At 39.5% G+C, this 24,357-nt stretch overlaps 1 protein-coding gene and 1 pseudogene across 1 annotated transcript; both read right to left on the bottom strand.

Moving 5' to 3' along the window:
* Positions 1–9,957: 9,957 nt before the first annotated feature.
* LOC110570049 (keratin-associated protein 27-1) lies at positions 9,958–10,578 on the bottom strand. Its single transcript, XM_021678020.1, has one exon. It carries the CDS (start codon positions 10,576–10,578, stop codon positions 9,958–9,960), a length of 621 nt encoding a protein of 206 aa, XP_021533695.1.
* Positions 10,579–18,295: 7,717 nt separating this feature from the next.
* Positions 18,296–22,653, bottom strand: LOC110570091 (annotated as a pseudogene).
* Positions 22,654–24,357: the final 1,704 nt, after the last annotated feature.

Here is a 24,357-nt window from a genome sequence, read left to right as displayed (position 1 = left end):
CTAGAAGAAGGCTTTGGTTTTCTCAAGGAAGTTTCCAAATAGACTCCTGTGGGACACTCCAGATGAGGCACCGTGTGCCTTGGACTGGGTTTATAATGATGATAAAGGTGACCCACTGTAGAATGAAAAACTGACTTTGGAAAGAATTCTAGGTGAATTCTTACAGTCCACCCACCACCTTGGAAGTCTCCTTTAGCCCTGTGTTAAAATTGGATGAGTATAATAGAGGTTTATTTTAATAATGGGGCAGTAGATGCCCCAGATTAAGCTGTACTCCTTAAAAATTAGTTTGTATTGCGTGTCTCAAATCCAAGGGAGCCAAAGGTATAAACCTTGTGATCCACAGCTGGAAGGCAACCTGGCTGTGACTCCTGAGCCAAGGGATTCCCAAGGTTTAAATAAATGGAGTGAGCATGGTGATGTTATTGCCCAATATAGGACACTGAATGCACTAAAAACATTAGAAGATTGTTTGAGCCCCAAGCTGGTGTCTCATTGCTAAGAATCAAAAGTAAAGGCACCTTGCTTACTGGTACTGAAATACATTCTCTCTTTCTCCTCTCTCTCTATCTCTGCACCTGATGATTCCTCCCTCCCCCATACCCTGACATCAGTCACTTTGAGGAGATAGATGATTCAGAGTAGGACCCATAGGACCTATGTCTCTCTTTCCCCAAGGAAGACAGAGGCCCATATGAGCTCCTTTCAATACATGTGAAACTTCTGGGAAATAGGGTTTCACACTTTTATAGTTCTTTTTGGTACAGATGCCCAAGTCATCTTTCTAGTCAGTCCAGGGGGGAGTGCTTGGATTTAGCCAAAGAGATTTTGAAAGATATCACAGTAGGGAAGAACAGATAATGTGACCTTGTGGGTGGGGCCTTTGGGGCCAATTCAATGTACTTTTGTTGTTACAAGTATCACAGACCTATACTTCCCCATTTCATAAATTCCAAGGGGGATTCTTCTGATTGTGAAGAGCTATGTTTATAGAATTGTTAGTACCCCTTGGGACCCCTTTGAACTTAAAGTCTCTGTGACTGATGATTTTGCTGATTGGAGCCTTTGGCAAAGGGAGATAGCCTCTACCTACTGAATGCTGCTTGGAGACCTACTAATAGTAGCCTTACTTAAATACTGAATGAGACATACTGACTACATTTGGGTGCAACTTCAGACTAATCAGATGGGTCGGAGTAGCCAGTGGAGTGCCACACTCACAGAAAAATTCATCAGTGGCAGTGTAGAAATAAGGATTAGATATTGGGTGGGGAAGATGATCCCTGTAGGGTTTTAGCATTTCTGCATATCTTGAGAATAGGGTCACTGATTCCTTCTGTTCTAAATTATTTTTTTCAACCATGTTTATATAGTAAAGAGTTTTGGAAAATAAATAGAGTCTTTCTCTCTGAGGCAGAAGACAGGCATGCTTACTGCCCATTACCATATCCATGATCCAGGCTTCCTGATCTCAAGGATTCTCTCTTATAAAGCAACTCACTGCAAATCCAAGTATCTTCTGGCTTCTTATTCTGCTGGGGGAATTGAGGGTTAGGGAATTGGTGCAAATGCTAATATTCTGGCTTCTGCTATTGCCATGAATAATAAAGCTTTTGTCTCTGACCCAGGGGTGTCATGTCTTCTGCCAGCATCCATGAATCTGTGCTAGGCTAACTTGATAGCTTGCAAGTAGGGTAAAAGCTCAGACTTTTTATGGTTCTTGTTATCCCCTTCCAAAAATTTCTGTTTTCTAGTTGAAATTGTGGCACTGCAATGTCATAACTAACTCTATTTGTTTTAACAATCATTTAATAAGACAGAAATTTTGGTAGAAGTACAGTAATTGTAGTAATATTGAAATAATGATGAAAAATTAGGCATTTATGCAGCAGTCACTAGGGCAGATTAATCACATTTATTAGAAGATAAAGAAAACAACTTGATGCCATATTGAAAACATATTCAAAGCCTTAAAGGGCACTAAAAGAAGAAGAAAATTGACAAAAAGAATAAATATTAACCATGACTTAATAAATAATCTTAAGTCTGAATAGTAAAGCAATATATGTGTATGCTAGATTTTTCTTTAAAACAATGTAGCCAAGGAGAGCCTGGGTGATTCAGTAGGTTAAGTGTCCAACTCTTCGTTTCAGCTCAGGTCATGATCTCAGGATTGTGAGATCGAGCTGAACATGGGGTTCTATACTCAGCAGGAGTCTGCTGGAGATTCTCTCTCTCTCCCTCTCCCTCTGCCCCTCCCCCCTGCTAACTAGTTCTCTCTCTCTCTCAAATAAATAAATAAATAAATCTTAAAAAAAAATACAACCATATAACATAGTCTTCTAAGAGACTGTCCACCTCTCCCAACTAGGCTAGGTAGAAATGTGTAGGTACTTTATTACGGATCAACAACTATGAGGTATTACTCAAAATACCTCAAGGTATAAGATATGGAACTCAGGGACAAAAGCTGTTGAATATGTAGCTCATTTGTTAACAAGAAAAGCACTCCACTAGGGGTCAGCAGATGCTATATCCAATCATGGATGAGCCACAAGATCTGTGAATCCTAGGCAGTAATTCTTGTCCATATAGCTCAAAGTTTTGAGTGCAGGTTATTGGGTGGTAGGGACTAAAGACTTCAGGAGGAAAGGGTAGGTGGTGATTATGTGGCAGGCTCTGGACACACCACAAATGGAGAGGTGTAGGGGGTGGTTCATGGGAGCTGGGCATAGGCATGCTGGTTGGCAGCTGATGGTTCCCTTCTGGTTTCTTGGCTGTCCTTCAGGAGCTGGGTTCTGTCACAACTGCTACTGCCTAAGCAGAGGTCACCTCCAAGTCTCACGTGGAGGGAAGAGTTATTTGAGGAGACGACAGAAACATAGCAATAACCTCCGAGGGAATCACAGTTGTAGTTTGAAGCTGAGCAATTATTAAAAAAGACAAGATGACCTTAGTATAGATTCTAAGCAAAGTACCCACACTTTGTACTATTCCCCCTTTTGTGCTGTGGTTTCTAGAACTTTTTAGTAATGAGTATTGACATCCAGTGCAGACTTTATTCTGACTCACAATTTCAAAACTGGTGATAAACATAACTCAAGTTATTTAAATGTCAGGGAAGATAGCTATTTACAGCTGAATCTCTGAAACAAGGGACCTATAGTCTTATTTAACATTCAAAAAAACTGTACATTAAGAAAAACAATATTCCAACTTTCATTAAAAGATATTTAAAATTCTGTGGATAGATTAATGTTTATTACAGCTGGTATATTAATTTAAGATAGGTCACATTTATGATCCAATAAAGGTTTTTATGTGTTATGTGTGGTCTTTAATGCACATACAGGGCTCATTAAAAATTATTGTGCTTAGTACATTTAAATATTTTTAATAAACTTCTCATGAGGGACACTTTGGCGTTCGGTCAATGGGGCACTGGAATGGGAATCACTAGGCTTGAGCTCTAGCCATGACTCTGCTTGAGTAAATCACATAACCTTGGCAAGTATATTTGTTCAACTGTATAATGAGTGAAGCTCACTAAAGATCTCTTACACATTGAGAAATAATTATGATTTGATGAAGATGTAACCGTAATAGAAATGAGGGAGCATAAGAAGAATGGTTGGCTGGTCTTTGCCACAAATACTTAGGCCACCAGCATTTTGCTAAGGTACCTGATGGAGGTTGTGGGAAACACTTAACTCTGATTGGACATCTTTCAGAACAAACACAGTTTGGGATGATACTTGTCCTCCAGAGGAAGGCTCAGTGGGCTAGAATGTAGCACGTTGTTTTTTGATTGCCTACCATTCCATTTGTAACCTACAGGCCCCCGACCACTGGCCTTGCATTAGGAGCCCCTCCGGGACCACCTCAAGATCAATTCTTTGATTGCTAGACTCATTCACTGCAGGAAATTAAACCAGACGACTGGGGACCAAGTCACCTTCAGCTGCAGCCCCGGGGAGACAAGGACACAGGAATCGAGGAGCAAACCCACTTTGAGCAACCTGCCGAACAAATCTAGACCTGAAAAATGATAGAATGGCACTGATGCCTGTTTTTGTTTCCTGAGAAGCATTTTTGAAAAACATTTCTCTCAGTAGTAATGGATGTTCTTTAATCTGGTAAGTACGCCTATTATCATTACAAACCTTGACTGTGATTTACTATAAATCTGGTCATTAGATAAATACATTAGAATGCACATACAGGGAGTAAATATCAATATGGCCAACATGTAAAATTTATTTGGTTCACTCTATCCTGCCACTTAATTTAATAAAGTATGAAGTCTAGAAGAAGATACTTTGTTCTTGAGACTTTCAACATGCATTATTACATCGGTTTCCTAACCCAGACAGGGTCAGAGTGAATCTAGCTCATTTCCAGGGGAAACAAGAACAACAGTTAATAACCCTACTGTAAAGGTTGACAGGGTCTATGGTGGAGAGGGTTTTTTGATCCAGGTGTTCCACTCTGCACATTCAGTTTAAATAAGCAGCATGCACTGTCCACAAAGCACTGGTGACAAGGCAGTGCCCTGATAAGGGAGGTGTTACACGTGGGCTTTTCTTTGGTCTTCCACCTCCTTTTGTCATTATCTTTGTCAGTTAGTAGTTACTGAACTCCTGCAGGGGCTTCAGCCGTGCACACGAAGAAATACCATGTTGAATAACTGAAGAACAACAATGGGCTTAACCATTTCCAGTGTTTACCTCTGAGATTCTTTTGTTCTTGTGTCTGGATACAACCACATTCCTTTTGCCCCCGGGCTCCACGGAATAACCCTCTTTGAATCCCATTAGTGAATTTGTTTCCATGAAGCCAGGGAAAGTTATCCAAAAAGTCAGGCAATTCTTAATACTATGCAACCACAAAAATGTGGGGTTTCTTAATTTTAAATTTCATTTAATTTTTTTTTAAAGATTTTTATTTATTTATTTGAGAGAGAGAATCAGACAGAGAGAGAGAGCATGAGAGGGGGGAGGGTCAGAGGGAGAAGCAGACTCCCTGCCGAGCAGGGAGCCCGATGCGGGACTCGATCCCGGGACTCCAGGATCATGACCTGAGCCGAAGGCAGTCGCTTAACCAACTGAGCCACCCAGGCGCCCAATTTCATTTAATTTTTAGATCTTTACTCTATTTGCACCTATCTCCCTATGGTGTGTCTTATTGCTAACTGAAGCCATAGTTCTAATATAACCAAGATTAGTGAGTTATCAATTGTCCAAAAAAAGTACTCTTAGAACGTTCCTACACTGTTGGTGGGAATGCAAGCTGGTGCAGCCACTCTGGAAAACAGTATGGAGGTTCCTCAAAAAGTTGAAAATAGAGCTACCCTACGACCCAGCAATTGCACTACTGGGTATTTACCCCAAAGATACAAATGTAGGGATCCGAAGAAGCACCTGTGCCCTAATGTTTATAGCAGCAATGTCCACAATAGCCAAATTATGGAAAGAGCCTATATGTCCATGAACAGATGAATAAAGAAGATGTGGTATATATATACAATAGAATATTATGCAGCCATCAAAAAATGAAATCTTGCCATTTGCAACAATGTGGATGGAACTAGAGGGTATTATGCTAAGCAAAATAAGTCAATCAGAGAAAGACAAGTATCATATGATCTCACTGATATGAGGAATTTGAGAAACAAGACAGAGGATCATAGGGGAAGGGAGGGAAAAATGAAACAAGATGAAACCAGAGAGGGTAACAAGCCATGAGAGACTCTTAATCTCAGGAAACAAACTGAGGGTTGCTGGAGTGGAGGGGGTCGGGAGGGATGGGGTGGCTGGGTGATGGTCACTGGGGAGGGTATGTGCTATGGTGAGCACTGTGAATTGTTGAAGACTGATGAATCACAGACCTGTACCTCTGAAACAAATGATACATTATATGTTAAAAAAAATACTCTTGTTTTGTGTTCATTGTTCCTTTTTTAGCTATTTTTGGGATTGATTATCATTATTTTCACTTGGACTTCAGGGAAAGAATCTGGAACAATTCCTGAAGTGAAAGAATTTTGAACTGAGGGAGTAACAGGAACTCTCTGAAGGGGGAAATGAGAAGCAGAACAGGAGAAAGCTACTCTGACTTCAAGAAAGGTACCAGTGACTCTGATGCCACATGGAAAAAATGCTGTCCTCATATCCCATTAATGCCTAGAACAGGCTCATCGTTTTCAAAAGGAACATATTTAACAAGAAAGACGTAGGGACTAATTGTATAAAAAAACAATTACTAACAACATCAAGACAGTCAAGCTTACTTGTAGAAAAATCTGACTCCATGCCATCTAAACATCTTCCCTAGCACTTAGGTGATGTAATTTCACGTGATTTGAAGCTCTTGGTCTTTTCTAAGACACTGGAAATCTGTAATATTTCACAAACTCCAGTGAAATATGCCCAATTACTTTCTAGCACTTATTCCTGAGTTGTGATTAAACCATCCAATCAACCATACTTAATTTTCTGGTTCTTTCCTCTACAGACTTACAACAATACTATATAGCCAGACCAATAACTTTCAAATTACGTATATAGACCCTCCTTAGGACACAGAGGTTTTCCCCATATTTGAGCTGCTCTAGTGACAAAGCATGTAATGTTACCAGGGAGTCAAAACTTATAGCTCAATCTCTGAAGTCTAACTCACTGAGTTAAAATCCTGGATCCACCATTTTCTATCTGCCTAATCTTGGACAACCTACTTAATTTATCTGGGTCTTCATCTTCCTTGAAAAAAAAAATGAGGATTAAAAAATTGTACTCATCTGACTGGGTTGTTTGAGTTTCAAGTTAAAAAATACATACACAGTGGTTGGTAAACAACTAGGACCAAATTAATAAGATCTATCTTATGGCTTTTGGCACAGTACTGCATAGGCAAGAAAATGTTCATGGAATTCATTGTGCTTGGCTTCTAGGAGAAAAGCATGCTGTTAATCTATCTATGTCTTAAAGAGTCTGGGGTAAGCAACATCAATGCACAAATCCTACCATAGCCTTTCTGTTCAAGCAAGAGGAAATTCCTTGATCTATGAAGAATGTTTTGCAGCATGTACCCCCGAGTCATTTCTACATTTTTTGAGAGTACTGCGTACACTATCTAGGTTATGTTCCATACTGCTTATGCCCCTTGCACCTATAATGGAAGGGCTTTTCTGGGTCTCTGTCTTAAAATTTAAGTCCAGTATAGAGAACTCATGAAAATAAACTGAGGTTGTGGCCCAAGAAGCAAACATCAGCTAAAGTGTCAAATGATATCTTATATATATTGACACAAACACTTCATTAAGCATTTAATGGCCATGATGGCATTTCGTTCGTCATCCAACAAATTAGGCATTATCTCAATTTTCTAATAGAGAAACTAAGCCTCAGATATTAGCTTGTCCTAGGGCACACAGCTAGTAAATGGCAGAATTTGGATTTGAACAAGGTCCAGTATAATCCAAAACCAATTCTCTTCCCACTACACTAAATAGCCTACAAAGCATCTCTTCACATCATCACACCATTATCCATTCCAATATCAAGAATCCTTAGTTCCTGAATCCACACAATTTCTCCCTATAAAGAGTTCCAATGTGCTCCATGGTGCGTTAGATTAGATGGATACTGACATCTTCTTCAGCTAACCTCTCCTTAGGGGATTGATCAAGCTCAGCCTGAAAAGAATGAATTAGGTCTAGGATGATAAACAGAGTAGTTGGAAAAAATGAAAACCCCATTTAATACTGCTGTTCCTCTCTCCTGCCTCCCCCTGCCCACCAGCACCACACACACAAACCCCACTCTTAGCCACTTGTCACCAAGGTCCTGTCTCCCAACAAACCACACACATTAAAAGAACGTATACTTGGGAGACAAATGAAATGTCTGTTTTCCCTCTTGTCTTCAGAAACAGTGGCCAAAATGCGTTGTACTCTTCCCAGACCTTCCTATTTGAGTTGCATCAATCTTCACTGTGCATGAATTTCAACTGCATTTGCATGATTGGCTGTGACAGGAATACTGAGAAGCTGCCACGCAGATGAAGTCTCTCCTTGTTGTTGCCAATGCTCTGTCACTGCTATGCCCAGAAGCTTCGTGTCAATGTCTCTTACTGCAGGAATGCTCTGCTGGTGTGGCTGCCATATGCTCTGTTACTATTGATGGGATCACACAAGGTTCATTCAGGCTCTTTCAGACCTGCCTCAGCCACCTCTCAATTCCACCCCTCTAAGGAAACACCTGTGCAAGTAATGCTTTCTAGATTTTAGGCTTAAATCTTCCTCTTTAGGATGACCCATGTCTAATCTACCCACAGAACTGACAGGTAAATCAACATGAGCTTTGTCATAAACTCAGCTACTTGCCAGCCCACCTCAGCAAGGCATGGCGTGTTTCCTAAGCATTTCCCTTGGTAAAAGGCACTACTTGCATCATTCAAGATACAAACCAACTAGTCTTTCATTTTTCTGGATGACTAGCTTTCCTAATCTGTCATAGATTCTGGGGTTTATCTATAAATCCCTGCCTCTGCTCTTCATATTGAGTCTCCAAACTAGCTAGCTAATCATGCTGTTATAACTTACTGAGTGTTTCCTTCAAGATCATGTGCTGAGCACTTTCAAATTATTAACTTATTAAGTCTCACAGTGGAACCATCATTATCATTTTGGTTTTGGAGGTAAGGAAACTGAGGTGAGAGTGGTTAAATAATTTGTACATAGCCACACAGTTGGCATCAAACAGCCTTCACCCAGCAAAGTCAAGATTCAGACCCAGGAAAATCTGACTCCAGGGTTCATGCTCTTTACCACTACCTTCTGTTGCCCTGAACAATGAGAGCTCCATTTAATAGTACACCCACAGATTCACCATAGCCAGGCTATTCTAAACAAAATTCAGGTATCTTCACACCTTCTTTCTTCATGGATTTACGATCTTCATGTTGAGCATGTTCCCCATATTCTGCTGACTAGCACAAACGTGCGCTTCTATTCTGGTTCATACTATACAAACAATTGGAAGGGAACATGGTCTCCTTTTTTCTTCCAAATATTTATTTGATTTTCATCTGGTGAAAAACTAATAACGTAAAGCCCACAAAAGTGTTGAACAAAAATAATAGTGTGACAATTAAGTTTGTAATTCTAAATGAAGTAAATTTATTTAATACAAAGAGTATTTTTCCAACTCTAAAAACACTTAAGAAATAGTGAAAAGAGGAAGAAGAATAGGTAGTGGGTATACTAAGCTTGAACTCATTATATTCAAAGGTCTCTGGCTACTATGTGGTTATGAAGTCCATGGAAGTGAAATTGAAAATTTTCTTGCACTTTTCGAGCAATAGATTCAACCTCACAGTTGACTACAAAAGTGTTGTGTTGCAGCAGATAAAAGAGTGGATGGACAGGGAGTTGACACAGACTTCATTTGTGGTTCTGATGTTATAAACAACATGGACAACATCTGATAAGAGTTAAATCCATCAGAATTCATGGGACTAGACAGGGTTCAGTGTCCCTTTAAGCTCCAATATTATATGGATTTCTGATATTAGTAGCACATTGTATTTATATATTATAATAAGCCAGATTTGATGCTAAGTGTTTCCATAGATAATAATAAGTGGCCAAAGAGTTATGTTGACTGAAGTACTCATGTTAGCTCCTGGTTGCAACTCTCAGTGCTCTATAACAAATAGTGTCCTAGTGACCTAAAATATTTAACATGCTTTCCAATCCTAGCTTACTACCAGAAATGCCCCAAAGAGCAAAAAAAAAACAAAAATTATTTTCTTTGAAGACAGAAGACATGTCCATTCCCTCACAAACCCACGCACAATAATATGTATTTAGAGAAATAAAAGTTCCTAGATATCTTAAGAAATCAATTTATCTCAATTAAATTTTGTTATCTCCTATCTACACATCCTACCCATTCTTCACTTGTGAGGCAGTTGCAAACCACCAGTAACACAGCAAGTTGGCTCATAAGTGTTAGAAGAAGAGTCCAGGAGTTGTGACCCTGGTGCCACATGGACCGGAGGCCTACAGGAACTGGATCCAGGGCTCTGAGATTGACATTGGCCAGGTTCACGTTCCAGAGTCTGACAACTCTTAAGTGTACATGTCTTGGGTGGACAACTCTTTGCCACATAGCTCACAGGCTGGCAGCTCTGGGCTACAAAACCCACTTGCTGGCTGCTTCCTGACTGGCAAGGCTGAGAAACACACTCCGACAGTGTTGAGGAATATCTTGATTGGCATATTGTCTTTTCACAGGGTCTGGAATTAGAACAAGTTGTTTGGACAACTCTGGGGAGACCAACACTTTGCACACAGCTAGGCTCTGTGCAAGGTTCCTGTTTATGGTTGGACACTTTGCAGCTGGTAGTCTCACTGCAGGTTTCTTGAAAGCTGTCCAGGAGCCGGGTCCGACCATGGCAGCTGCTGGGTAAAAAAAATCCATCTTCAAAGTTTATAAGCTTAAACCCATGTATGATGGCAGAGAGTGGTGGGACATTGTAGAAGCTCTTGAGCAAGTGGCCTTGGCTCTGGGGCATACTGTTGAAACCCTTGACTGAAGTTGATCATAAGGACCCAGCATGCCAGGTCTGAAGTTACTTTTTTGGTGAGATTATATACTCAGAAAACTGGGTGTCGCCTTCTTCTCAAGACTCCTTTCCACCTCATTGCTTAAGCTAATTTGAAGGATAACATCTCATTAGCACTTTGTTTAGTAACATATGAAGATGGTATCCTATTAACAAAGAAGCCAGTCCATTTTGAATCTTCAAAATGACTTTCATGTTAGCCCCAAAGCTGATTCATCAGGGCAGTTTCTCAAATATGAGTCCCAACATGCCACCCAAGCTAACATTTTTTTTTTTTCTTAGTCGCCATGACTCTCCATATTGGTAAATGGACAAAACAAATAGATGTGGAAACAACCAATTGTAAACTAATCAATATTCCTCACTGGAGTTTGGATGGATGCTCTTTTGGCAGAACAGAATAATATGATCAAGACCTTTTCAGTCAGAAGCCAATCCAATTAAGCTCACCCTCATTCTACTCAGATCTTAGTCTGTCCAATTGATCAGGATGTGTGAAGGACTCGACAATGAAATCTCTTCTTACGGCTCACCCAAAGTACTGAAAGTGGCCATTGCCTTATAAACATCATTCCCTTTGTCTAACATTTTGTAACCCTTGTCTAATTGAAGGTCAAATATAAGCATTGTCTCTTTATGAATCTTTTCCCTGATCTTCCTATTTACAGGTTACTACTTCTTCCCCTGAATTACCAATGGACTTTGACACATTCTTTATTATGACTGTATTTATACCAAGTCGTGTATTTACTTTTATTTGTGCTTCTCAACGGTTGATAATTTGCCTTTGTAACAAACCTGTTTCAGATGTGCTTTTCATTTTTCTTTATTGTATTTTGGTTTTTTGACTGTAGAATGTTGATCGGCTCCTAAATTTATCACATTAGCAGCTGTACACAGCCTAGTTTCATACTCATAACACAGAACCTGCCAGCACAATTTCTATAGCACCTTCTAATTCACTTAGCTCAGCTTATGAAAGTGAAACAACAGAAGTGTGTTCTTAGCACAATGCTCTGGCCTCTTTTCTCAGATCTGAAGAAAATCAAAAACATTCAGAAACCTGGAACAGCTCTGATACAAACTCCTCCTTAACATGCGATGGACTGGGAATATCCTATATTTCAAAGGACACATCTGAATACATTCGACCTGACAAACAGCACGTTTAACCTGTGTGTAATGCCTTCACAACATATGCAAGTTACTTATAATGTTGAATTACCAGTCTTGTGTGTTTAAAGATCCCATTATGCCCTCCACATGACCCCAACAGCACCCCATTTAAATTGTATGCATATTTGTATTTATCATCACAGAGGCTTCCACTGTAGCTTGTTAACTCTCCTGCTTAGAAGTATTAAATGGATTTTCGTTGCCCTGAGATTAAGATCCATCCTCTTTAATCCATCCTACCCAGCACTTACGAAACCTGGGTGTTGCCTATTTTACCAAGTCTAAATCTGGTCCTTTCCCTCTGCCCCACATCCTCCATTTGCACAGGCTTCTACTGGGCTCTTGAGTATGTCAAGCCTCTCTTTGCCTCATTACTTTGCACGCAGCTGCCTGTCTGTCTCACCCCTTCACTGCCCTCTCCCACTCCACATGCAGCTCCTCTCCTCATCTTTTGTGTCTCAGCATAAGAGCTACCTCAAATAGTGGCTTTCCTTCATCACCCTGTTTGAAAAAAGATTCCATTCTCAGAGTCTGTTTTTCTTCCTTCATAGAACTTATCTCAGTTTATAATGACTTTATTTGTTTCTTCACTGTGCGTTTGCCACAGCATTGTGAGTTCCATAAAGGCAAAAAGCATGTATATCTTCCTTGCTATTATATACCCAGCACTGAGCACAAGGCCTGGCTGACACATAATAAGAGTTCCATAAATGTATTTTGAAAGATTAATGAATAAATAAATGGAATTGCTAAATGTATTCAAATTATAGTTAATGTCTGAGGGGACAGAGTTCTGAAACCTTGACATACCTAAGATTTTCAAGAATTGGCCAAGGTACAGAGTTTGAAGAGAAAAAAATAATAATAAGACCCGTGCCTACCTTTCAGCTACCCTTGTGAAATAAGAGCAAAATCATTAAGGAGGCGACTTATTAGCATGGCACAAGCTGAGTCAGTTATTTCAAAATAATGTTTGGTTGTATGTAGGCATGTTTTAAAAAGCTTTCCCCATGAAAAAAGGGCACCAGTTTTCACTGTCAGCACAACAGAGTCCTGTTGCAAAACCAGACTCAGAGAGGGGCAGAGGCAGGACATCATCCAGGCCAACATTCACACAATTGTCTCCAGCAGACTGCCTTCTTATTAACCTCACAATGTGTAGCAAATTAATGAATATCTGTGCAGTTCCCAATCTCCAAATGTCAAATAGTGACGCTAGGTCTGTCATTTGTGAATAAGGCCACCCCATGAATTCTTTTCTCTTTGGGATGAAGCATTAAGTTGTACATGCTATTTAACTGAGTGCTGAATTAATAGGTGTTTCAGCATACAGTTTTAGTTCAATGAGTAAATACAGAGTTTGGCTGGTTCTGGATTTATAGAGGGAGTTACTAGGTTTATCACTGTGGAATGATGTATGCTAGGACAACTGGATACCTTCAGACTGTTTTCAAGCAAACTATTAAAAACTAAGTGTTCACTTTGTAGGCACTTGAACAATGATAATTATGTAGTCTATTTCTTAGTTTTCTTGTGAAATAGGTAGAAAAAGTCATATGATTGCTTATGGTGACTGGATACTTTTCTACTAAATGGTTGAACAATTCCCTGGTATCTCCTGGTCTTGAAATAGAAGTGATCGCAGCTGCAGTAGCACCTCCTTACCACCAGAGGGTGGAATATCAAAAATTGTTGTGAAGAAGAAAATACAAGGAAGGGTTCTCCAGTTATAATTCCAAGCCACGGCCTACAATCACACACCTTGAACATTTCCCTTAAATGTCTATGCCTTGGCTCATTCATTTTTAAAATGAAAATTGTAAGAGTATCAACCACATAAAATGGTTTTACAGATGAAATGAGATTATATATATGATACCCAATTGCTTGCCACATATGGAGTGGTAGATGAATAAAAGTAGCAATTATTTCTGATCAGGTTAAGGATCTTTGTGCAAACCAAAATGTTGTTCTGATGGCAACATCAATCTTGTATTGATATAAAACTATCAGGTAAAATAAACACAGTAATTTTTTTGTGTGTTTGAGATTATTTTGTTTGTGTCCATAAATGTTGCACATTCCATTCTTCTAAGGATTGGATTGTATTCATCATTCCCATTACAGGCCTAGTCAACCTGTTTCTATCTCTCAAGGGCTTAGCACTTGATGATTATAAGGTTGAACAATTTATATTACTTTTATATTTGATTATGTGGCTATGTTGGACTTCTAAACACTTGTTCAGCTATATTAAAGTAAAACATAAATAAATAAAAAATTAGAGCAACATAATTCAGCTCAGTTCTCCCACAATTTATTTCCTCTATCCTTGCCTTAGTTTTATCTCACCAACCAAATGACTTAAGTTAATTTAAATCAATCCCTCTTCTTCAACCAGGAAGTCACTCATATAGACAGATTGCAGAGCAATGGAAGAATACTAGATCAAGAGTGAAGAGATCTGATTCTAGCCCTGGTTCTATTAATTCACTGCATGAATTTGAACAAGTCACTCTGCCTCTCTGGATATCTTCTAAGATAATGAGTTTAGATGAGAGGATCTCAAAGGTCCTTTCTAGCTGTCACATTCTATGATTTCCTATCAGAATCTTAATATTTTAGAGTTGAAAAGGACATGAAATGGCATCTTGTCAAATTTACCTGCTGAATGAAATCTGCACTTTCATTTACGCCATCTAATTTTTATTAAGATTACTTATAAAAATTTTAACAGGACAGAACAAAGACTGAAGTCAGTAGGCTATTAGTTCCCATGCATAGTGGAAGAAATCTATCACTTAAAATGAATAGTCCTATTGTATTTGAGAGTAACTCTGAAAAATAAAGAAAAAGTATATTTTTCATTGGCCCACCTCAAAGAGTGTGCCAAGGGGAATGAACAACTTCCTTTAAATATAACATTTTGTAAAATTAGTCAAGTATCATATAACCTCTCTCAGACACTGTAATGTAGACAGAAAAAAAATATTTTAGTCTCTGGAATACTCAGAATTATGACACTATAACCATAATAATGACCCTATGTGGAATATGGAAATGGTCTCTTGCCAGTTTTATCTATTTCTAATGATAAATAGATTGTCTTAGAACACTGTAATAAAAAAGATTCACATGTGACATCATTTTTTTTCTATGAAACTATCTCTAAATAATTTTGCTTCTTGAGATAATTCTTGGTCATTTACAATTCAATGACATCAGACTTTGATGTAAAAAGAAAGAAAGAAAGAGAAAAAAAAGAAAGAGTACTACACACTGTCTATGTAGCCCTTAACAAAGAGTAATTGGAAAGAAAGAATGGACCACGGTACCTCAGCCATTTGAGCATTAACTCCAATATTTTCCAACCCCTTGTTCCATTATGTCTTGGATGTGAAAGTGTCATGGTTTATTATAGTAATTATACACTTGTTTTTGTTCCTTTCCCCAGATGCACTTACTCTGGCCTGTCCCTGAGGTTAGCTTTTGGTGAAGTTATTTTTCTGCCATTATGTGATCCAGAAATGGGAATTTGCTTTTGAGTTTTCCCACTTATCCTATGGCTACTGCAGTTGTGATAATATGTCATTAAGATAGAGCTAAGTCATTTTTGATAATAATGGTGACCAGAAGATTAATGACATTATTGACAACTAGCTTATCCAAATTGAGTTCAACTAGCAAAAATGAATGAATGTTTGTTTCTATTGACATAATACATCCTGGAAACTATCACCCTAGCTCCATTTCATTCTTTCATCTATTAAATTAATATTTATTGAGTATTTACTATTTTCCAGATCCCATTAGGTAAGATTCCATTGTGTTCATCAAGGATATAACAAGGGAAAACAAACAATCAAATAGTACTGATTAAACAAAATAATACTTTAAATAAAATATAAAGGAGTGAATTTGTAATTGACAAAAATATAAGCATATTTAAAGCTAACGTGTAAGAAATAATCAACTCTATTGATTGTGGAGTCTTCCAAAAAGGAGTGAGAGAAGAGATAATATTTCTGTGGGTTTTGAAGGGTTAGAAAGACATGACACTCCTTCTAAAGGTGCCATTTGCAATGACGTGGATGGAACTGGAGGGTATTATGCTGAGTGAAATAAGTCAATCAGAGAAAGACATGTATCATATGACCTCACTGATATGAGGAATTCTTAATCTCAGGAAACAAACTGAGGGTTGCTGGAGTGGGGGGGGGTGGGAGGGATGGGGTGCCTGGGTGATAGACATTGGGGAGGGTATGTGCTATGGTGAGCACTGTGAATTGTGCAAGACTGTTGAATCACAGACCTGTACCTATGAAACAAATAATACATTATATGTTAAAAAAAAAAGAAGAAGAAAAAGAAGAAGATAGCAGGAGGGGAAGAATGAAGGGGGGGGAATCAGAGGGAGAGACGAACCATGGGAGAGTATGGACTCTGAAAAACAAACTGAGGGTTCTAGAGGGGAGGGGGGGTGGGAGGTTGGGTTAGCCTGGTGATGGGTATTGAGGAGGGCACGTTCTGCATGGAGCACTGGGTGTTATGCACAAACAATGAATCATGGAACACTTCATCTAAAACTAATGATGTAATGTATGGGGATTAACATAACATAATAAAAAAAAAGGTGTAAGACTGTATAAGACCTCAGTTCTGCACAATGTGTTCAAGGAAACGGGAGTAGATAGCATTGGTGGAGTGAATGCATGTGGGGAGTTGTGAGGAGAAGCACTAGAACAGAGCAAAGGTGGACTTCAAATGATCTTTAACATAACACGGTGCCTTTATTGGGAAAAGGAGTTGTTCCAGTTTTTAAATGAGTGTCTCGTTTAGGAAAACATTAGCTACAAGTAACTGAAATTGTTTTTCAAAATGGTTTAAGTAATAAGAAAAGTTTACTGGCTCATATTTACCAAAGTCCAGAAATGAGACAGTCTGGGCTCTGCTCCTTGCATTTCTCTTGGCTTTGCTGTCTTTCACGTGATGGTTTAATTTTTAGGCCACATGCAAGATGGATATAGCATTCCACACATGATATGGCAAAGTCCAGAGGAAGAGATGGTTGCTGCAAAAAACTCCACAAGGACTTTACCAGAAGTACCGGTTCGTATCATTCCTTGCTCCTCATTGGCTTAAGTCAGATCACATGCTCCATCCTGAACCAATCACTTTCAGGGAAGATTGGGTGGCCCTAGAACTAGCCAGAATCCATCCTGAAACCAGGAGCATGGCCACCTTATTGTATAGGATTGACTATGTGTAGATAGGAGGGGTACACAAACAAAACCCAGTTCTTTTGGGGAGAGGAGAGAGAAGCACCTTGTGAGGGCAATGAACAATCAGTACCCATATCCAGTTACATATTTTTCTTCCTGCTTAGGTATTTTTAAATGTAGATGACTGTGTTCCCCAAAACAAGAGAGTTTAGTAGACTATCTAGTTATCACATCCAGATCTAACCCCAAGATATCAAAAGATAAAGTCTTCCTTCTCAGGTAATATTATCTATTCATGATAGCACCATGTTTCCAGGAGTTCCCAGGTGACTTCTTTGAAAACAGAGATCAGATTGAGGAAGGAGAGTTAAGCATCAAGATGATAAATAAGTTAGAAATTGAATTAATTTTATTATACTCAAATGCATAAATATTTCATTTCATCCATATTTAGGATGTTTGTTTCATCATACCAGTTACTGCTGTTAGTTAATATCAGGATCTCAAAATTCCATTACCACTTGCATAAGTCTACAAAAGGGGCTCATGAAAAGTATTTTGACATTTCCTCATCTAAAACAGCCAGGATAGTATGCTTAAAGCATCACTGCTGTCTCTGGAACTTTTCTTCTTGGATTAGACTCCCTAGTTTAACCAAAGTAAGGTGCATACTAAGGCTGAAATGATTATACACAGAAGCGTTTAGAATGACCTCCTGCCCCAAGCAACGATTCCACTTGCCAAAAATTCCAGGGAACTAACTCTGTGTTGTCAGAGAATTCTGCTTACCAGGGAGTCTAATTCTTTTTTTTTTTTTTAAAGATTTTATTTATTTATTTGAGAGAGAGAGCACATGAGAGGGGGGAGGGTCAGAGGGAGAAGCAGACTCCCTGCCGAGCAGGGAGCCCGATGTGGGACTCGATCCTGGGACTCCAGGATCATGACCTGAGCCGAAGGCAGTCGCTTAACCAACTGAGCCACCCAGGCGCCCAGGGAGTCTAATTCTTAAATATTTCTTTTTAGACAAAGAACAGTAGGTTTGAAATTCCCAATGGATAGCTTTTTCTTTAAATTAACATTGACCTGTGATCTGATATCAAATTATATGAGTTTATTTGAAGGAAAAAAAAAGACCTCTTGGTTCATTTTTAACTAAAGAAGTAAGAGGGAAAATAGAAGGAAAACAGGATGAGTATGATGAGATAAACAATTTCATATTAATAGGATTTTTATTTAATTATACTTTTCTAGGTAGTAGAATATAGACTCTAGCCAGATCTGCAGGTTGGTTGGCAACGAGAAGTTTGGCAGCTCCTAGAAGCCAAGTAGGTTAGGCAGCAGAGCCCAGGAAAGGGAAGCCACAGATTCCATTACCCAGGGGTCTGAAGCCAAGTGACCCACAGTCCAGGCAGTAACTTCTGCTGGATCCACAGCCTAGAGACCCAGGGTAAATTGACCGGCAAGGATCGCAGAGCATGGAGGTCCTCTGGTGGTAGCAGGACGTCTGGAGGGGGCTGGACACCACACGGGATGTCTGGCAACCGGTGGGCTCACAGCAGGTCTCCTGACAGCCACTGGAGAGGGAGGAGCCCAGCTGGCAGGTGCTGGGAGAGCAGAGGTCAGTGTGGTAGACCAGGTTGCTGGGGCAGGAAGAGCCACAGGAGGAGCTTGGGGAGCGCAGGTGGCCCCCAAGGGAGCGGGAGGAGAAGTTTCCGGAGCAGCAGCTGTAGGACGTGTTGGCAGGAGATGTGAGTTCAGCTGAGTGACAGTGAGGAGATGTTCTGATAGCCCCTCTTTCTCCCAGGCATGTTTATATATGTGCCCTCACTGCACTAGATGTGATTCAGACCCTCCCCATTCTTGTGCATGTCTTGTCATGAAAACAACCAATTCACCTAGGCCATAAGTATAACTGAACACATTCATGTGTTCTTAACTGCTGTTTAATTATTCGGGTTTATAGAAGGCACTCCTCTTCTTACCTTTTTTTTTTTTTTTTTTTCTGGAAGCAAGATGTGGTTTGCCTTCAAAAGACGTTTGTCACGACACACATAGTACTCTCCCTTCTTCACAAGCTTGACTGGGGATTTTTGAGCATGAACATCTAAATTGTTACCAGCAATGTACTCCTAACAATCATCAGCACCTCCCTCCCAAATATTTGTATATGTTTTATTGAGCATTTTACCATGTGTGCAACATTGAAAATTGTGGCATCATTTAATCCTTGCAACAACGGTACGAGATAGGAGTTATCACTAATGTAGTCACCCATGTGTGCCTGTCTTAAAAGCCAGCAGGAACCACATAGCTATGCCAACAACTCGAGAAGCTTGTCTTTTCCACTCCCAGAGTCACATGAACAATGAATGCCCAGGTGGAAAAATAATATTTCAATGTGATAACATTTGCATTTTATCTGAGGTGCCTACTTATGAAGTCCCACCTCTTTTATGAAATTCGCAAATGCAACCACTGAAGGAACAACTTCTTAATTCTTTTAGTTAATAATTTTTTAGTATGCAAAGTTACCATGAAGATGATTGTTTCAAACTACCTTCTATTTGTCCTCTCATTTAGCTTGTCATCAATAAGCAACTCATGTTTATCCAGTATGGAGTTATTGGATTCTTTTTCCAGGTGAGGCAGAGAATTCTTTGGCAAACACTTAGACTATCACTGAGAATAATTGTTAAGAACTGATACACCTTTTGAGTGAGTTGACTACCAATGAAATACATTTGCAAAAACTTGAATTTTAATAGTGTGCTAACCTTTGCCAACTCAGTTGGGAGTGAGAAATGAGACACCTCAGAGAGTGATTCATTTCACTCCCTGCTGAGCTTCTCTTATGCTCATCGTTCTAGAAAGACAAAGAAGCAGAAAATTTACCTTCATACTAAGTAGTTAAAATCATCCTTATCACTATAAAAAAAATCAATGGTATAAAGAAAAGTCCTGGAATTAGAGATGTCTTTCTTTTTCACTTATTATAATATCCAACTTCTGCCTTAAAGCATCTTTTAGACATTGGAAACAAAAAGCTATTTATGTAACTTGATCTTTCCTACTTGTTTCCCAGGTGATTGTTTTTTCTAATCTCCTATAGTATTTGCTTATCTAGCACCAGTGGAAGAGTCTGCCCATTGTTTTGCTTATGAATTTTTACCAAATGTTTTGCTCACTTCTCCAAGTCCTTTTCATCTCTTAAAGCCCAAATCCCAAATCAAATTCCCCATCTGACAGGTGTTCATCCCAGCTAAGCTTTGACTCTTCTGACATAAGAATCTTAGTATGTTATAAGCTATCTATTTGGTACACACACACACACACTCACTCACTCACATATAGAGAAGGAATTGCAAGGGTTGTCTTTTGATATGGCTCATGCAGAATGAGTAAGATTTCAGTCTTTTTTTTTAAGATTGTATTTATTTATTTGAGAGAGAGAGAGAAAAAAAGAGCAAGCATGGGGAGGGGCAGAGAGAGAAGGAGAAGAAGACTCCCTGCCGAGTTGGGAGCCCTACCTGGGGCTCGATCCCAGGACCTGAGTCGAAGGCAGACGCTTAATGGACTGAGCCACCTAGGCACCCCAACTTCAGCCTTTTGAATTTGCAGAAGAGTCACATGTGGGGGTCAGCAACAGGGCTTAGTCATCTTTAACCCAGTGACTGGCACATGGTGGGTACTCCAAATTATTTATGAACTGAAAGAATATATCAAATCATTAACTTTCTATCTTTATAGTGAACTAATTGTTTTTTTAATTTATCTTTAAGAAAAATGCTAAGTGAAAATAAGTATCTCTTTCATAATTACATATAATTCTCAAGTTCAGCATATCAACTTCAGTGCCTGAAGTGACCCTAAGATATCTGTCCCCCACCCCCACTCCACACAAAGCTGGCTTTGGGGCCTCCATCAGTTATTATTTCTTTCTCTTTCAAACAGTTTCAGTCTCATCCATTCTAATAGTTCTGTTTTCTCAGCCTTGTGACATGGTCAACTTTCTTCAATCCAAAAATGTCAACTAGTGTCATTTCCTTTGTGATGATAGGGCTCTTCTAATTTTTAAAGATGGAATTCTCTAAGAAGTTTGTCAATGATCTCACTTCTTATTCACTTTTCAATAACAATATTGTCTCTATCTGGTTTAACACTCCTCTGAAACTTCACTGCCATGCTCAGCAGTGGCTCTATGCTGTTAAATGCCATGGACATTTTTAGGATGATCCTATGTGAACATTTAGTCACATTCAACACAAGTGACTGTGCCCTTGATCTTGAAACGTGTTCACCTATGTTGTTCCTGACATCCACTCCTCATTTTCCACTTAATTCTCTGTACCCTTGGTTGGGTACTTTTACATAATGTTTCTTCAGGTTTGGTGCTCATCTCTCGACATGTTCTCTCTATAGGGGAGGCACCTCCCCTTCATGGCTTAAAATACAATCCATATTCTGTGCCATTCAAGTGTTTATTTCCATACACACCTTTTTTAATTTTTTTTAAATTTTTATTTATTTATTTGACAGAGAGAGACACACAGGCAGGGGTAGTGGGAGAGGGAGAAGCAAGCTTCCCGCCGAGCAGAGAGCCCAACACGGGGCTCGATCTCAGGACCCTGGGATCATGACCTAAACCGAAGGCAGACGCTTAATGACTGAGCCACCCAGGCGCCCCATCCTCTTTTTATTTTTAATTCTAGACTCAGATATCCAATTACTTACTAGACATTTCAATTTGGAGGTTTCATAAGGGTTTCTAACTTTTATGTGTATGAAATTGAACTTTTGCTCTTCCTTAGGAAGAATAAAATATTTCTTTTCTTATCTGAGTAAGCAGCATTTCCACCCATCTAGTTGGAATCCTCCTACTATATGAAATCCATCCCGAATGTGGCCCATTCTGTCTTCCAGATTCTCCATAAATCTATCTAGTCCTCTTACTGCCTACCTTCTAGTCTAGGGTTTCACAACCCGATCACCACTGACATTTTGGAATGCATAATTCTTAGTTGTAGGGACTGTGCTATGCATTGGAAGGTATTTGGCGGTGCTCTTGGCCCACTAGATGCCAGTAGCCACCTCTTCCCCAACCCCCCACCGACACACACACACACACCCCACGACAATTAACTATGTCTCCAGAAGTTGCATGGGAGCAAAAGCAGTTTCTGGGAAAGAACACCTGCTCTAGTTCAAGGTGTTTCCTTTCTTGGCAGGCTGTGGAAGAGTGCCAACATGGCCTGTCTCATTTTCAGAAATTGTCCCCTCCATTCTTTTCTCCCTACCCCCTGCCTGATAAATGTTAAAATGAAGGGGTGCCTGGGTGGCTCAGTCAGTTAAACATCCGACTCTTGGTTTTGGCTCAGGTCATGATCTCAGGGCCCTGGAATTGAACCCTGCATTGGGTAAGTGCTCGGTGTGGAGTCTGCTTCCCTCTCCCTTTGCTCCCCGCCCCCACACACACTCTCTCTCATAAATAAATAAAATCCTTAAAAGAAAATCTTAAAATGGAAAGCAGTCACATCACTCTCCTGATGCAACTTTCTCTAGTACCTGTGTGATAAGATACAAATCCTAGACATGATTTGCGAGGCTGCACGGTTATGGCCCTGGCCATGTCTCTAACTTCATTTGCACCCTGGGCCCTTTCCCTCTTTCACAATTAAACTCTTTCTAGCTTTCCCCTACCACAAGGACATGTTATTTCCTCTGTCCTGCGTGTTCTTCCTTCATCTGGACAATTAAGATAATTAAGCCTTTCCTCACTTTATAACCACTGTATCCCAGGACAGATTAGGCTTCCATGTTATGATATCTATCATCCTTGTACTTAATTCCAACATCTTTATACCCATATTTATTTTTTAAACTGTCCTGTCGACTAGGGCAGTGCTACTAAAAATGACTAGTCCATGGAGATCATTACTATCTACCATGAGATAGTGTATACCAACAGGTAAATCAATGCATCGCTTCCTTCATTAAGAATGTTAAGAAGTCTTGCGTGATTAAAAATGTCAGCTTAACTAAATCATAGGTTTAGTAACACCGTTGATTTACCCTGGTCTATGACTCACTCCGAATAGCACGTCTCTGACTGTAATCAAGGGCAGGAAATTACTCTTGTTCAACCCTGAATCCTCAGCTCAAGAACAAAGTTGTATGGTGGTTGTTCAATAAATACTTAGGTAGTGACCTAAATATCTCCTATCTTATTTTGTCGTTAGACTTCCAAACTTTTCCTTGCTTCACCCTGGGTATTTCACAAAAACAGCAAACTCAGCAGAAGCTTGACTGTCTTCATAAACAGTCTCCTGGCCCAGACCTGCTTCTACTCCTTTGCACCCACCTTAGTTACAGTAAACCATCTAGGCAACCCTGAAAATGGGATGCCCAGGAGATATCTATGACATCTTTCTTCCTCACTTCCCCTGTCTGATCTCGGATCAGCATGTCTTCTATTTTTTTTTTTTAATCTCCAAAACATATTAGAATACTTTCCTTTCCTTTCTTGCTGCATCTCAGCTATTCTGCCTTTGCTTTTACATGTTGTCCCCCGTATGGGCCCAAGCCTCTGGCCTTGCCTCTGTCAACCCACTGTCCTATGCATTTCTCTGAATGCTCTTTCTAAAAGTCTAGGTTGGCCTTTGCAAACTTAAATTCAATTTTATAAGTATTTTATGCAAGTCATCCTATGATCTGACCCCCAATTATCTTACACCCGATACCTTAATGCCTTAGTTTTATCTTCGAAAGATAGCACATCTCTTCAGCTCCGTTAAAGGATTGAAGGCAGAGGAGTTAGTCAGGCAAAGGGGTCTTGTTTCAAGGAAGCTCAGCATCAGCAAAGAATGTCAGAAGAGAGGAGATAGAGGATGAAGCTGGACACAGACAGGAACCAGATTACAAGGGGCTCTGAAAGCCACAGAGGGGTTTGGACATTCTTCAAAGGTCCCCAAATCTCTGAAAATCAGAAATTCTTTGGAATTGATTTGGAGGTGAAAGACAACATGATATATTCCTTTAGGTGGAATCACATAGCTCAAACTAATGGAAACTATGCATATTAATTTCTTCTTGTTAGTGTGGGTATCTCATTTGTGCCTTAGATATAAATCAATATGTTTGATTATGGGATGTTGTCCCAGATACTACCTGGGGTATTATATAATATACAGCTTATTCATTCTACTATCTTTCTAAACTCTGAAAAACTGTGGATTCCAAATCTCATCTGTCCTCATTGGCTTAGACAAAGGAGTATGAATCTGTAGCAGTGAGAAACCATCCACAGGTTGTACATATGGATCCAACTAAATCA

This window comes from Neomonachus schauinslandi, chromosome 1 (genome assembly GCF_002201575.2).
Source record: "Neomonachus schauinslandi chromosome 1, ASM220157v2, whole genome shotgun sequence".
In the NCBI taxonomy this organism is placed as follows: Eukaryota; Metazoa; Chordata; class Mammalia; order Carnivora; family Phocidae; genus Neomonachus; species Neomonachus schauinslandi.
Note: the sequence above shows the minus strand (reverse complement) of the source record. Positions and strands in the feature narration are given on the sequence as shown.

Bases quoted from the DNA above. Each gene is read 5' to 3' on its own strand.
- LOC110570049 (XM_021678020.1), bottom strand. From the start codon at position 10,578: ATGCCCCAGAGCCAAGGCCACTTGCTCAAGAGCTTCTACAATGTCCCA.